Raw genomic sequence first — 15,873 nt, forward strand, 5'->3', positions numbered from 1 at the left:
AGTATGAAGTGAAAATGTAGAATATATTATTCCACATAAACTTTTATTACAACTGTGTAAATAAAATTGTATAGAAAAAGACTGGATGGAAATATACCATTTGGTAGCATTGATTATGTAAGAGTAGTAAAATTCGATTTCCTTTTCTGTGTTTATCTGAATTTTATAAACTGACTATAATATCTTGATAAAACTTTATTCACACATATAATGAACTAGGTGAATCTCCTGTAAAATGCAGCCCATATAATGTAGAATATACTCTTGAAATTGGGAACATAATTTATCATATTGTGTTATGGAGCATCACATTGTATCACTTTTACTTAGATCTGGTACCTGGAGTCTTTTCTAAGCTAATCAAGTAAGTCAGGTTTGTAAGGTGTCTGTTAGGAATTTTAGGATTAGGCACAGACAGAGACAACTTTGTCTAAAAAGAAAAGGGAAAAGATATTTTTCTATATATTTGCCTCTCCCTTGATTAGTGGTGAGTATTCACATTAAATCAAGATTCTTTAATTTGTATTGTCAACAATTGCTATTTTAAGTTCTGTGGGGCAAGTGTTTATATTTGCTGTTAGCCATAGATGTACTGGGATGATGATTTTATCTCTTGAGCAATTTTTGCTGAGAGTGGGGGTTAGTATTAGAAAGTCAAATAAGGGAGAGAAAAAATAGGATCCAAGTCTTAGCATAAAAATGGAACTTTCTAATCTAGGTGGTTAGAGACTGATCCGTGAAATTGAGGATTGTTGTCACCTACACTGTACGCTGGACTAAAGCTTCATAAGTTTTAATTCATTTTAGAGAAAAAATAGAAATAGACTTTTATCTGAAGGGCATGTTCTTTGACCCTTTTATTATAATGTGGCTTTAAGTAACTGGTGCATACGTGTTTTGGTTTCTAAGAGTCATTTGATGGCATCATACCCTTGGGTTGGATGGGAGCTCAGAGTGAGCCATTTAGGGGGGAACTCAGAGTGAGTCATTTAGGGAATATTTATTTAGAACCTGTGATGTGCCAGGCCTGGGCTTAGTCCTGGAAATACAAAGATGAGTCAGGGATGGGCCTTTGCACTTGGTATAATTCATCGGATTTCACACTGAAGTCTTTAAGTAGCATGTTGGTGGATAAATCCTTCAAATTGAATGCTGGGTACTATAGTGATTTTTAACCATATTGAGATTGTTGATAAGCTAATTTACACATTATTCTTTATAGTCTGTAGTAAGATACATATACATGTATAGCACCTGTGTCTTCACTTTGGTTCAGTTTTTATTTTAATTAATTTTTTTATGTGAGGATTTAACTTTTGCCAGTAGTTTTGACTTTTGTCAGTAGCTGTTGCATTATAAAATTTCACTACACTAAATTAATATGATAGTAGTTAATATGAATTGTGTGTTAATACATTATCCTGAATGAGGAAATAGTGATTATGTATATTGTAATGTTGAATACTAGTGTCATTTATGTTTATTTGCTTAATTTAACATTTTGGCTTATTTTTGATGTTTTGTGTTTTAGCACAAAGCTTTCACTGAAGTCTTTCTAGATGACTCACATAATCCTGCAAATTGTCGGATATCAGTACAAGTTGCCACGCCAGTATTAAACCTTTCTGTTCGCTTCCCAATACCTGATCTTCGCTCAGATCAAGAGAGAGGACCATGGTTTAAGAAGTCACTTCAGAAGGAGATTCTTCATTTAGCATTCACAGATCTAGAATTTAAGACTGAATTCCTAGGAGGATCAACCCCTGAACAAGTTAAATTGGAACTTACCTTTAGAGAACTAGTTGGTAAGATTGACCATGCCTGTAAAAGAGCCAGACTAGAAACTAACAACTGCTACTGAAACTTACATTAAGAAAAATATATGACAGCCCCCCAATACAATAAAATTAAAGAACATATGTTAGAAAGCAGGTGTAACAGCTTTTTTCTAATATTGTATGCAAACGTGATGTCTGTCAGTTTTTGAAAAGAAACTGCAATGCGTGATGACTTATTCACTTTGAGAATATAGTGCTTTAGCCTACATTTTAATACCACCTACTACTTACTTGTTGTAGGGCTAATAGTAGCCAAAATTTACTGAGTGCCACTCTATGTTTGCTGTGTGCTGAGCACTTCACACACATTATCTTGTTTCCTTTAATCATCATAGTTACGGTAGGCTTATTATTTCCAATTATTTTTATCATTTATAAGTGAGGAATCTGTCGACTTCCGAAGAGGTACGTCCCAAGGTCAATGTAGTAATAAATGGTGGAATCAAGATTCAAACCCAAGTCTGACACTAGAGCTTGAGCTTTCAACCATCATACTAATAGTGACTTTTCTTTGTAAAATCTGTTTTAAGTTCCCCTCTCCTCCTCTTTCTGCTCGCCTCCTTCTCTGTAGGCTGCAGTTTTCCTTCCCTTGTTTTCTCTGAGTTTTACATATCATTAGAGGTATTTAAAATGGACTTGCCAGTTATGATTTCATGGAAAGGCCTTTAGGGGTTATCTGGAATCTTCCCTTATCTCTAGTGATAAGAAACTCATTATTCTGGTGGAAAGTCATTCTTTGTAAAATGGAATGAAAAAACATATATGGGGTTATTGTGAAGAAGTAATTCTTACAGTGCTTGGTACAAAATAGACATTTAAGAAATGTAGTTATTTCTTAAAATAACTACATTAAAAAAATCTGTTCCTAGACTAACTGCATAAACTTTTATGAAGAATAATCACTAAGTGGCACTCAGTAAGTGGTAACTACTATATTTAATATGTTATGCTTATTTATTTATTTATTTATTTGGCCGTGCCATGCGGGATCTTACTTCCCTGACCAGGGATTGAACCTTGCCCCCTGCATTGGGAGCACAGAGTCTTAACCACTGGACTGCCAGGGAAGTCCCTTATATTTAATATGTTATGATTATGCACCTTACACGTTAAACATTCATACCTAAGAATTTGAGTTTGAGCAGAAAACAGCATTTAATTTAATTTATCTGCTTATCCTGTCTCCCCACATGGACACCTGCAGCAGGAATAAATGAATAAATGTTGTAGAACTTAACACTGCATTATGTCCCTGATTTAGAGGATCTTTGCTCCTCGAAGGAGGAAAGTATCTTTTCTCTTAGTATTGGAGAAGAAATGCATCTCCATGAATCAGTCTTGTTTTATTAGGGTCATTCCAGGAGGATAAAGGAGAACCATCCATTAACTTTTTCCACGTGACCAGTGGAGGAGATGGAGACACAGCGTCATCAGATGACTTTGACTGGCCGCGGTGAGTAAGCAAATGGACATGATACATACATTTAATGAGACTTTCCTTTCAGAAACAAGTTGCTATAGCTTTTTTGACTGACATTTTGGCTATTAAATTTAAGCTAAAAATATCCAGCCTTGATGAGAAAACCCTGAGGAAGATGGAAAAATTAAATAAAAAATATGTATTACTTTATCAAAGGTGCCTGTGAGATACTGACAGAGATGGACATATAAAATGTGTTCTCCGGCCTCAAGTTACTTAGCCTAATTAGATGGACAAAAGAATCATAACCCTTCTAAAAATAGTTCATTTTTGAAAAGGGCTTTAGTACAAGAGGTATCATACAGCACCATTTGGTTAATTATCAGATGAATTTTATAGTCAGTGATTGTTTTAGGAAAGTATTTTCAAATCTGGGGAGCTTTTACAAAACACTGATTCTTGCGCCCCACGTTGAGATTCTGAGATAGAACCTGGGCATCAGTACAGTTTAAAAATACACCAGGTGATATGTTCATAGCAGCACTATTCACAATAGCCAAGACATGGAAACAACCTCAATGTACACTGACAGATGAATGGATAAAGAAGATGTGGAGCATATATACTATGGAATACTTCCCAGCCATAAAAAAGAATGAAATAATGCCATTTGCAGCAACATGGATGGAACTAGAGATTATCATACTAAGTGAAGTGAGTCAGAAAGAGAAGGACATACCAATGATATCATTTATATGTGGAATCTAAAATATGACACAGATGAACTTAACTAGGAAACAGAAATAGACTCATTGACATAGAGAACAGACTTGTGGTTGATAAGGGGGAGGTGGGATGGGGGAGGGATGGAATGGGAGTTTGGGATTAGCGGATGCAAACTATTATATATAGAATGAATAAGCAACAGTGGCCTACTGTATAGCACAGGGAACTATATTCAATATCCTGTGATAAACCATAGTGGAAAAGAATATGAACAAGAATATATATATACATGTATATGTATAACTGAATCACTTTGCTGTAAATTAACACAACATTGTAAATCAACTATACTGCAATTAAAAAAATGAAACTACAGTAGGTGATACCAATGTGCAGTTGGATTTAGAGAACCGCTGCTTCAGGATTTCTTGGGCAGGAGAAATCATTCTTTAAATTAGCCTGATAGTGGGCTTGGATTACATTTTTTTTTTCTCTTTTTAAAAATTTATTTATTTGTTTTTTGGCTGCGTTGGGTTTTTGTTGCTGCGCGTGGCCTTTCTCTAGATGCGGCGAGCGAGGGCTACTCTTCGTTGCGGTGCACAGGCTTCTCATTGCGGTGGCTTCTCTTGTTGTGGAGCACGGGCTGTAGGCGCGTGGCCTTCATTAGTTGCGGCACGTGGGCTCAGTAGTTGTGGCTCACGGGCTCCAGAGCACAGGCTCAGTAGTTGTGGCACATGGGCTTAGTTGCTCCACGGCATGTGGGATCTTACCAGACCAGGGCTCTGAACCCATGTCCCCTGCATTGTCAGACAAATTCTTAACCACTGCACCACCAGGGAAGTCCCTTGGATTACATTTAAAAGAACTTAGTTTACCCAAAATAATGATCCTTTATTATATTGAAAACTGAGTTCATGAATCCTCTCTTAAGAATTAAAGTGATCTTTCTTGTGCCACTTTCTACCTGCCTTCTTTTACACCCCCGTACCCTATATGTCAGACCTATCAGACTCCTAGGACAGGCCTGGTCGGCGCACAGCTGATCATGAGCTTTCATCATAAGAAACGAATCTACTTCAATTAAGTAATTTGAAAGCACAGTTTACATTAGGATATCTGTAAATTAGGAAACAGTTGTTTTAGTTTATAACTAGAACCAACTGGCAATACCTTCTTAGGAAAAAGAAAACTATTATAGATGCTACACAGCTGTTTTGTTTGAGCGTGCCATGTCTCATCATGACGGCAGGCTGGTGGGATAAAAAGGAGGCTACAAAGCCTTGTGCTAGTGACATGCTGCAGAGAATTAGGAAAGGACTGGCATTACTCTGGGGCAGAAGCTAATGTCATCAAAGGCTGTTAGCTCTTGATATTTTGAGTTTGTAGCTACAGAACACAAGTCTAATAACACAAGTCTTTTATTATTGAAATTCCTAAAGGAAAAGATTACTTTGTTGTTGCAGTTCTGAAAATATTCTCTAATCAAACTCTCCTTCTTCCATTTGGACAATTTATATAGCATGAGGTTTCTTAGGTATGCAAGTATTTCATAATAGCCGAACAGCTGGAATGTAGAAGGATTTGGTTTAATGATAATAAATAGAATTCTTAGGTAAAATTTGCTCGCTGTTAATGAAATTAAAAAAAAAATTTTGTTTAACTGATGTATAGTTGATTTACAATACTATGTTAGTTTCCGGTGTACGGCAAAGTGATTCAGATATATATATATGTATGTGTATGTGTGTATATATATATATATATATATATATATATATATATATATATAACACATACACACACACAGACACACATATTCTTTATCATATTCTTTTCCATTATGGTTTACTACAGGATATTGAATGTAGTTGCCTTTGCTATACAGTAGGATCTTGTTGTTTGTCTACTTTATATATAGTAGTGTGTATCTGCTACTCCTTATTTATCTCTCCCCCACCCCCTTACCCCTTTGGTAACCATAAATTTGTTTTCTACATCTGCGAGTCTGTTTCTGTTTGGTTCTGTTTCTGTTCTGTAAGTTTGGTAATGAAATTTTAAAATAACCCTTTTGTTCTCAAAAGATCAGATTTTCCAGTTATCCAAGTATAAAATGTTAATGCCTTTCTTTTATTTGCTTGTTTCATCAATTCCACAGTTTTAAGTTTACAGCATGCTCAGGAGTGGGTTGCGTTAGATATAATTAGACTTTGTAGAGAAGTTGACGCCTATCAGTAATGATTTAATCAGCGGGCTTTCTATTAGTTTGTTTTTGTTTTTGAGGTACGCGGGCCTCTCACTGTTGTGGCCTCTCCCGTTGCGGAGCACAGGCTCCAGACATGCAGGCTCAGTGGCCATGGCTCACGGGCCCAGCCGCTCCGCGGCACGTGGGATCCTCCCGGACCGGGGCACGAACCCGTGTCCCCTGCATCGGCAGGCGGACTCTCAACCACTGCGCCACCAGGGGAGCCCTGTATTAGTTTGTATACAAGTTAGTTTTGCAGTTTACACTTAGATCTTGATTTTTAAAATTGTCTTTGCTATCAGAATTGTACTGAAAGTAAACCCACCCGCCATGCATTCCATTTTGGAGAGAATAGCAGCTGAGGAAGCAGAAGAGAGTGATGGCCACTACCAGGAAGAAGAGGAAGGAGGCGCTCATTCCCTGAAGGACGTTTGTGATCTGAGAAGACCAGCCCCGTCTCCCTTCTCTTCTCGTAGGGTGATGTTTGAGAATGAACAGGTAAAGTAGCGGTGTGAGCAAAGCAACAAAGGAGTTGCCCTCTGTCAGAGAGCTCTTGGTGCTTCTCTGTAAGAGCATACTTTGTATACTGTTTTTTGCCATGTTTTTAGCTCCAAGATTGAATAATATCTATTTTTTTCCCTTGGTTAAAAGTTAATGCTTATTTATTTGCCCACATACAAGTCGTATGGGTCGGGTAAGAAGATGCTACTACTATTTTAAATATAAAATGGTGATTTGATGCTTTTTTTCTTCTTTTTTTTGCACTAAACTGTTATGTTTTAGATGGTGATGCCAGGAGACCCTGTAGAAATGACAGAGTTTCAAGATAAAGCAATCAGCAATTCTCACTATGTGCTGGAACTTACATTGCCCAATATTCATATAACACTACCTAATAAAAGCTTTTATGAGAAGCTTTATAATAGGTGAGTTTAAACTCATTTAGTTGAATCTTTGGGATCGAACTTTCCTGTCTAACTGCCTCTCTACTGTCCTATCTCCTTGTTTTCCCTCTTCCTCCTTTTCTTTCCTTGTTTTAATATTACCAACTATTTCAGTGTACTTTGTATGGTGTTGATTATAGACCTATTACCGTTATGATGAGCTATTGTCATAGCAGATTTTCCTAACCAGTGTGTCTGGTAACTGGGTTTCTTGTGTGTGAGATGTATTCCCTCCATCCTAGGTTGGCTGGTTGCCCTCTGTCACCTTACCACAGAGTACTGAGAAAGTATCTCTTTGTGTATAATGACATGAAAAGAGTTGGGATATACTTGTATAGAGGGCCAAGAGATACTGGTGTAAAGTCAGAGTCCTAGAGTCTTTGTACAAGGAGCATCCCTTCTCAGAGTCTAAAAAAAAAGCATCTTGTTAGAATTAGAAACTCTAACTTATAAACTTGTCTATAAAAACTTAAATTTATTACATTTAAATACCCTTAAACATATATACCAAGAAAATATGTTGAAATAAATGGCATTCTAGAGTAGAAAGGTCATAGACTCCAAAGATCTTGGACAATTTACCTAGTCCCCGTGAGCACCATTTCCCCACATATAAATTGGAGGTGATACTTGTACAGGCCTCAGTGGGTTGTTTGGAGCATTAAATGATATAACATTTGGGAAAGTTCTGAGAACAGTGCCTGGCGAATAGTAAGTAAGAATGTTATCATTCCTACCCACTCTGGCATAGCTGAAAGGTGGTCCTGTGGGTTTCTGGAAAAAGACACGTCCTTAGTGTCTGTTATTGCTAGCTTCCCACTTGTAAACAAGTCATCGAAATTTTTGTTAATCTTCAGAAGCTGCAGACTGTTGTTTCTGCTGTAGATTTACTTGGTACCAAATAGGATTCGGATTTATACAGGAAACCACTGATCTCTAGACTGCTCTCCTTATTTTATAGTTGAGGGATATCTACCAAGAGCTAACGAATGTGCAAGGCTAAGACTGAGCAAAATGAAACAACTAGTTCAAGGTCCATCCCAGAGGTCAGAAGGGCTTTGTCCATTTCTTTCTCCTTATGCATTGATTGAACAGGTGGCTATTGGTTAGATTGCAACATCAGAATAGTAAAACATACCTTAAACATTCCATTTATGAATGTATGTTCATTTACCACTTCTTTTTAAAATATAGGACAGGGCCTTTTTTTGATTACAAGCCACTGGTTAGAATTTTTGCTTAATGTGTACCCAGAAGGCTTTGTCTACAATTCTCAGTTTCAGTTTATTTGAAGTGGAGTGAAAAAATAGTTTCAAAGCAGTCTGAGTGCAGAATCCTTCCAGGTTTTTAAGATTTTTTTCTCACTTCAGTGTATATACTTAAAAGTCATCAGTTAGCACAAGATTGAATTAAACTATGCTTACAATAACATACAGCTGGGATGAGCAGATTTGGGGCCAAGCACGATTTACCCGTGGCGACTATACAGAACGTGTAATTCAGCGGGTGGGAGCAGAAGTTCTCAGGTGGGCTAGGGAGTTGTCTACCAGCAGCAAGCAGGTAGCATGTGGGGGACGTCAGTCAGTAAGGCAGGGTAGCTTAAATCAGGGAACTGGAGAGCATCTTCTCATCTGGGGAGCTGGTTCAGGGGTGTTGCTCACGAGAGTTTCTGTTCTCTCTTACCCTGCCCACTGTTCTGTGTCTCAGGCCCCTAGACTTACATAAATACCGCAGTGTTCCCCGGCTGTGGGTCATATAAATCATATATCTAAGTTAGCATGTGAATTCTTTGCCCTCTGTTTGGCTTGGTCTATATATACATATACATACTTTTTTCTTCTAATTTTCAGACATTCTCAGACTTATAGGTACGTTGGAAGTACAGTACAAAGAACGTTTTTTCCCTGAACCATTTGAGAGTAGTTGCTGACTTGATGTCCCTTCAGCTTTGAGCAGTTGAATGTGTATTTCTCACAAACAGGGACATTCTTCTATATGACCATAATTCAGCCATTAAAACAAGAAAATTAATATTACACATTAGCATCTAATCCTCAGACCCCATTCATGTTTTGCTAAATGTCTTAATAATACCCTTTATTATACATAAAATTTACAAGTATCTTTCTGAGCAGGAATTATAACCAATTCTGCCTTTACTTCGTACATTTGAAATATTGGTTTATTTCTTCATCAATTGGCTGTTTTCAGAAAGATAGTATCAGGTACAGGTAGATTTTTTTTCTATGTCAAAAATCCTTTAGAATAGAATATAAAAAATATTCTACCTGGTTTTATTAAATCAGATATCTTTGAGCTTCTATAATGTTTCAAGCTCATCGGCACAGAATCATGGTGATGTGTCCTTAAACATCTTAAGTGGTTTTTTTTCTTGATATTAGAAACGTCATTCAGTGTTTTATAGTATTATGGTATCAAGACTGTGTTTAGACCAAAATGTAAATAAGGAAAAATAGTAAAATCATATGAAACATATTTGCAGGACATATACCATGAACTCCAGGTTTTATTTAAAGTAATAGTTTCTCTTTAACCTGTGAAGATAAGAGAATGGTTGGAGGGAATAAGGTAAAGAAAAATTTCCTGAGAAAATTCTTCATTTTATACTTTCACTATTTATTCATATAGGAATTTAGACTAAGATCTGGATTTAGACTCTTGTTTCTTTTTTTTCAATAAATTTATTTATTTTTGGCTGTGTTGGGTCTTCGTTGCTATGCGCGGGCGTTTTCTAGTTGTGGCGAGCGGGAGCTACTCTTTGTTGTGGAGCTTGGGCTTCTCATTGCAGTGGCTTCTCTTGTTGCAGAGCATGGGCTCTAGGCACGCGGGCTCAGTAGTTGTGGCTCGTGGGCTTAATTGCTCCGCGGCATGTGGGATCTTCCCAGACCAGGGCTTGAACTTGTCCCCTGTATTGGCAGGCGGATTCTTAACCACTGCGCCACCAGGGAAGTCCTAGACTCTTGTTTCTTTGTTCTGTGAGTGATGCACCCAAGAGGCAGTGAGCCAAATGAGTACCACACAGTTCTGGGCATCGCTGTCAGTGTGTCTGAGGCGAGACATGCGTCTGCCCTGTGTCCCTGGTATTCTTCATCCAGTGATGCTTCCAAAAAGAGACCTTTTGGGTGGGGATTACAATCTACTGAGAGTGACAGTACTCAGTCCTCGTTTATACTTTCTAGGCCCTCAGAAGCTCAGGAATTGGCCCGGGAAGTTCCTAGACAAGTGGCTTCTCACAGGAAGGGGCCAGGGCTACATCATCGCTTGGCACCTTGATTGGTGTTCACACTAGGCTTTATGACGAGTCTGTGCTTTTGGCAGTCCTTCCATGTGAGTCATCCACTGGTCCTTTCTTCAAACCCTCAGAGCCTGCTGTGTGACAGCCACTATGCTAGGCACATATAAAGATGACTAAGACACAAGTCTTAGTCTAGGAAAGGGAAACAAGAAAATGGAGTAGTGTTATAGGTGCAGTGATTGCATTATGCATGTGAAGGATATGCTATGGGTCCAAGCCTAACAAAAATCTTTGTAGAGAACATTGTAAAGTCTCAGTTTTCATGACAACATAGAGGTGAGTGGTGGGGGTGGTGGTATCTGAGAAGTGACAAATATTTCTTTGAAAAAATAGGATGCGGTGGTGGCCTAGCTTGACATGTATCACCCCAGTGGTCACCAGTATTGACTTGGCTGTTGGTCTGTTCCATTAGTTAGAAGGGTTTCCTCTCTTTGTTCCCTGTTCTGTATGCTGCTTTATCTCATGCAAGCTTCCCAGCGAAGCTGTGCTTTCTGTGGAAGAAAGAAAAATCAGATATCCCTAGGGAAAGTGAGTAATGGAAGAGAACTGAATTGGGAGCTGGACATAAACTGGGCTCTGGTTCCACTTCTCCCACTAATTAGCTGTGTGACCTTGGGCGGGTCACTTAACCTTTATGATGCAGTTTCTTCCAAGTGTAAAGTGAGAATAATAATTCTGCCTTGGCTTCCCCAGAGGATTGAGGGGAGTCAAATGAGACAGTGCATAATCTATTATAGTTTATAGAGTGTTCTCATATACGTGAACAGTCCTTTTGTTTTTTATGGGTTTTATGTTTAATAAACCTCCTCCTTTAAGTGCATTTAGATGTATGTAATTTGATGCATATAACACTGGTGAAACTAGGAGGATATCTAATTAGGTATCTAATTGTCCAGATTCCTTTCTCACTGCCCTGATAGCCATAGCAGTTATTTTTCCATTGAAAGAAATTCCATTTCACCATTTGGAAAATTTATTATTCATGTGATTTCTTAAAGGGATATTCTTTAGTTTGCCTTCAGTTGAAGTAGGAGTTATGTATTTATTTTTCAACTTTTGTCTTTATAGGATCTTTAATGATTTGCTGCTCTGGGAACCAACAGCTCCTTCACCAGTAGAGACATTTGAAAATATTTCATATGGTATTGGGCTTTCAGTAGCCAGTCAACTGATTAATACCTTCAACAAAGATAGTTTTAGTCCATTGAAATCTACAGTTCACTATGGTAATATATTTTAAATTTCTTCTGAATTAAAATGCCTGGTTTATCAATAAACAAAGTAGTAACCTTTCAAATTGATGGATTTAAAAATGTTTCTTTGGTGTTTTCCATTTATAACTATATTTTATAATATCTTTCAGTAATTTACAGTATTTCCCCACTTCTAGCTATTTTTTAAGAGTTATTAATTGTACTTCCCCACTTCTAGCTATTTTTTAAGAGTTATTAATTGTTATTTTATAGTATATTCATTGTCTGAAGTTCAGTGGTAAAGAGAAAGACACTACATTTTTATTGTCATACCAGATTCTTTGTAAAAATAAACAGGTTATAAAATAAGTAAATATTCTTGTGGTAACATTCAAGGTTGAATGCTGTTTTGTGTTAATAAGCTGTTAGAACAGCTGTAATTGTGCAATTTATTTCTCATAGATGAGGAAAGTGGATCTGAGGAGGAGACTTTGCAGTATTTTTCCACTGTTGATCCCAATTATCGTTCTCGTAGGAAGAAAAAACTAGACTCTCAGAACAAGAACTCGCAGAGTTTTCTCTCAGTTCTTCTGAGCATTAATCATGGATTAATGGCAGTGTTTACAGATGTAAAGGTAAGGATTTACAAATCCAAAGTGATTTTTCAAGTGCATCTTATTATAAATCTAGCATGATATACGCATTCAATAGTTGAGGTAGTTCGAGGTTGTTTCAGTGACTGATGATGAAGGTCAGTTTTCTGAGGCACACCACGATGACAGCAGCTTGGGAAATTTAGCTTTCGTTGCAGATCAAAAGACAAACATTACACGGACCTTCTTTTGGAAAACGTGCTGGTCCCACTCCTGAGGTGGTAACAGTAATTTATCTATTCCAAAGGGTGGTGAAGTACCAAGGTTCATTTGGCAGAAGAGGCCCGGCCTAGTGTTTAATTATGCAGTTCTTAATACCACCATGTTGGATGGTTCAAGAATCAGACCGCTTTGCTGCAGTGTGGGAGATCCTCCTAAGCTGAATCAAGGAGGAGCATCTCAAGGGTCGTTCTTACTTTTCTGTTTTTAATTAATGACTTCTCTGTTTTTTCTGATCTTCTTATTAGCAAGATAATGGAGATCTGTTGGAAAACAAGCATGGTGAATTCTGGTTAGAATTCAACAGTGGTTCGTTATTTTGTGTGACAAAATATGAAGGTTTTGATGACAAGCACTATATCTGCCTTCATTGTAGCAGTTTCAGTCTCTATCACAAAGGTAGGACAAATGTTAAATATGTGTGTTTTGTTCACTTCTGGTTAGACATGTTTAAATTTTGCTTAATAAAGAAAATCTACTGAGAACAGAATTCTTTTTTCTTTTTTTACATCTTCATTGGAGTATAATTGCTTTACAATGGTGTGTTAGTTTCTGCTTTATAACAAAGTGAATCAGTTATACATATACATATGTTCCCATATCTCTTCCCTCTTGAGTCTCCCTCCCTTCCACCCTCCCTATCCCACCCCTCTAGGTGGTCACAAAGCACCAAGCTGATCTCCCTGTGCTATGCGGCTGCTTCTCACTAGCTATCTATTTTGGTAGTGTATATATGTCCATGCCACTCTCTCACTTTGTCACAGCTTACCCTTCCCCCTCCCCATATCTTCAAGTCCATTCTCTAGTAGGTCTCTGTCTTTATTCCTGTCTTACCCCTAGGTTCTTCATGACATTTTTTTTTCTTAAATTCCATATATATGTGTTAGCATACAGTATTTGTCTTTCTCTTTCTGACTTACTTCACTCTGTATGACAGACTCTAGGTCCATCCACCTCATTACAAATAACTCAATTTCGTTTCTTTTTATGGCTGAGTAATATTCCATTGTATATATGTGCCACATCTTCTTTATCCATTCATCTGATGATGGACACTTAGGTTGTTTCCATCTCCTGGCTATTGTAAATAGAGCTGCAATGAGCATTTTGGTACATGACTCTTTTTGAATTATGGTTTTCTCAGGGTATATGCCCAGTAGTGGGATTGCTGGGTCATATGGTAGTTCTTTTTGTAGTTTTTTAAGGAACCGCCATACTGTTCTCCATAGTGGCTGTACCAATTCACATTCCCACCAGCAGTGCAAGAGTGTTCCCTTTTCTCCACACCCTCTTCAGCATTTATTATTTGTAGATTTTTTGATGATGGCCATTCTGACTGGTGTGACATGATATCTCATTGTAGTTTTGATTTGCATTTCTCTAATGATTAATGATGTTGAGCATTCTTTTGTGTGTCTGTTGGCAGTCTGTATGTCTTCTTTGGAGAAATGTCTATTTAGGTCTTCTGCCCATTTTAAGATTGGGTTGTTTGTTTTTTTGTTATTGAGCTGCATGAGCTGCTTGTAAATTTTGGAGATTAATCCTTTGTCAGTTGCTTCATTTGCAAATATTTTCTCCCATTCTGAGGGTTGTCTTTTGGTCTTGTTTATGGTTTCCTTTGCTGTGTAAAAGCTTTGGAATTTCATTAGATCCCATTTGTTTATTTTTGTTTTTATTTCCATTTTTCTAGGAGGTGGGTCAAAAAGGATCTTGCTGTGATTTATGTCATAGAGTGTTCTGCCTGTGTTTTCCTCTAAGAGTTTGATAGTTTCTGGCCTTACATTTAGGTCTTTAATCCGTTTTGAGCTTATTTTTGTGTATGCTGTTAGGGAGTGATCTAATCTCATACTTTTATATGTACCTGTCCAGTTTTCCCAGCACCACTTGTTGAAGAGGCTGTCCTTTCTTCACTGTACATTCCTGCCTCCTTTATCAAAGATAAGGTGACCATATGTGCATGGGTTTATCTCTGGGCTTTCTATCCTATTCCATTGATCTGTCTTTCTGTTTTTGTGCCAGTGCCATACTGTCTTGATTACTGTAGCTTTGTAGTATAGTCTGAAGTCAGGGAGCCTGATTACTCCAGCTCCGTTTTTTGTTCTCAAGATTGCTTTGGCTATTCGGGGTCTTTTGTGTTTCCATACCAATTGTGAAATTTTTTGTTCTAGTTCTGTGAAAAATGCCAGTGGTAGTTTGATAGGGATCGCATTGAATCTGTAGATTGCTCTGGGTAGTAGAGTCATTTTCACAGTGTTGATTCTTCCAATCCAAGAACACGGTATATCTCTCCATCTGTTTGTATCATCTTTAATTTCTTTCATCAGTGTCTTATAATTTTCTGCATACAGGTCTTTTGTGTCCTTAGGTAGGTTTATTCCTAGATATTTTATTCTTTTTGTTGCAGTGGTAAATGGGAGTGTTTCCTTGATTTCACTTTCAGAGTTTTCATCCTTAGTGTATAGGAATGCCAGAGATTTCTGTGCATTAATTTTGTATCCTGCTACTTTACCAAGTTCATTGATTAGCTCTAGTAGTTTTCTGGTGGCATCTTTAGGATTCTCTATGTATAGTATCATGTCATCTGCAAACAGTGACAGCTTTACTTCTTCTTTTCCGATTTGGATTCCTTTTATTTCCTTTTCTTCTCTGATTGCTGTGGCTAAAACTTCCAAAACCATGTTGAGTAAGAGTGGTGAGAGTGGGCAACCTTGTCTTGTTCCTGATCTTAATGGAAATGCTTTCAGTTTTTCACCGTTGAGGAGGATGTTGGCTGTGGGTTTGTCATATATGGCCTTCATTATGTTGAGGAAAGTTCCCTCTATGCCTACTTTCTGCAGGGTTTTTTTTTTGTTTGTTTGTTTGTTTGTTTGTTTTCATTATGCGGGCCTCTCACTATCGTGGCCTCTCCCGTTGCGGAGCACAGGCTCCTGATGCGCAAGCTCAGCGGCCATGGCTCACGGGCTCAGCCGCTCCGCGGCATGTGGGATCTTCCCGGACCGGGGCACGAACCTGTGTCCCCTGCATCGGCAGGCAGACTCTCAACCACAGCGCCACCAGGGAAGCCCATCTGCAGGGTTTTTATCATAAATGGGTGTTGAATTTTGTCAAAAGCTTTCTCTGCATCTATTGAGATGATCATATGTTTTTTCTCCTTCAGTTTGTTAATATGGTGTATCATGTTGATTGATTTGCATATCCTGAAGAATCCTTGCATTCGTGGAATAAACCCCACTTAATCATGGTGTATGATCCTTTTAATGTGCTGTTGGATTCTGTTTGCTAGTATTTTGTTGAGGATTTTTGCATCTATGTTCATCAGTGA

At 37.8% G+C, this 15,873-nt stretch overlaps 1 protein-coding gene across 2 annotated transcripts in view; it reads left to right on the forward strand.

The window, feature by feature from the left end:
* ATG2B (autophagy related 2B) overlaps positions 1-15,873 on the forward strand; it is a 78,245-nt gene that overhangs the window by 24,419 nt on the left and 37,953 nt on the right. For both annotated transcript variants that reach the window (XM_082843861.1, XM_082843862.1), the window contains exons 15-21: positions 1,532-1,805; positions 3,189-3,291; positions 6,529-6,724; positions 7,010-7,152; positions 11,555-11,712; positions 12,142-12,314; positions 12,800-12,950. In XM_082843861.1, coding sequence (XP_082699987.1) covers positions 1,532-1,805; positions 3,189-3,291; positions 6,529-6,724; positions 7,010-7,152; positions 11,555-11,712; positions 12,142-12,314; positions 12,800-12,950 — 1,198 coding nt within the window. The remainder of the gene's footprint in view (positions 1-1,531; positions 1,806-3,188; positions 3,292-6,528; positions 6,725-7,009; positions 7,153-11,554; positions 11,713-12,141; positions 12,315-12,799; positions 12,951-15,873) is intronic.

This window comes from Leucopleurus acutus (assembly GCF_964270905.1).
Source record: "Leucopleurus acutus genome assembly, chromosome: 1".
Taxonomy (NCBI): domain Eukaryota; kingdom Metazoa; phylum Chordata; class Mammalia; order Artiodactyla; family Delphinidae; genus Leucopleurus; species Leucopleurus acutus.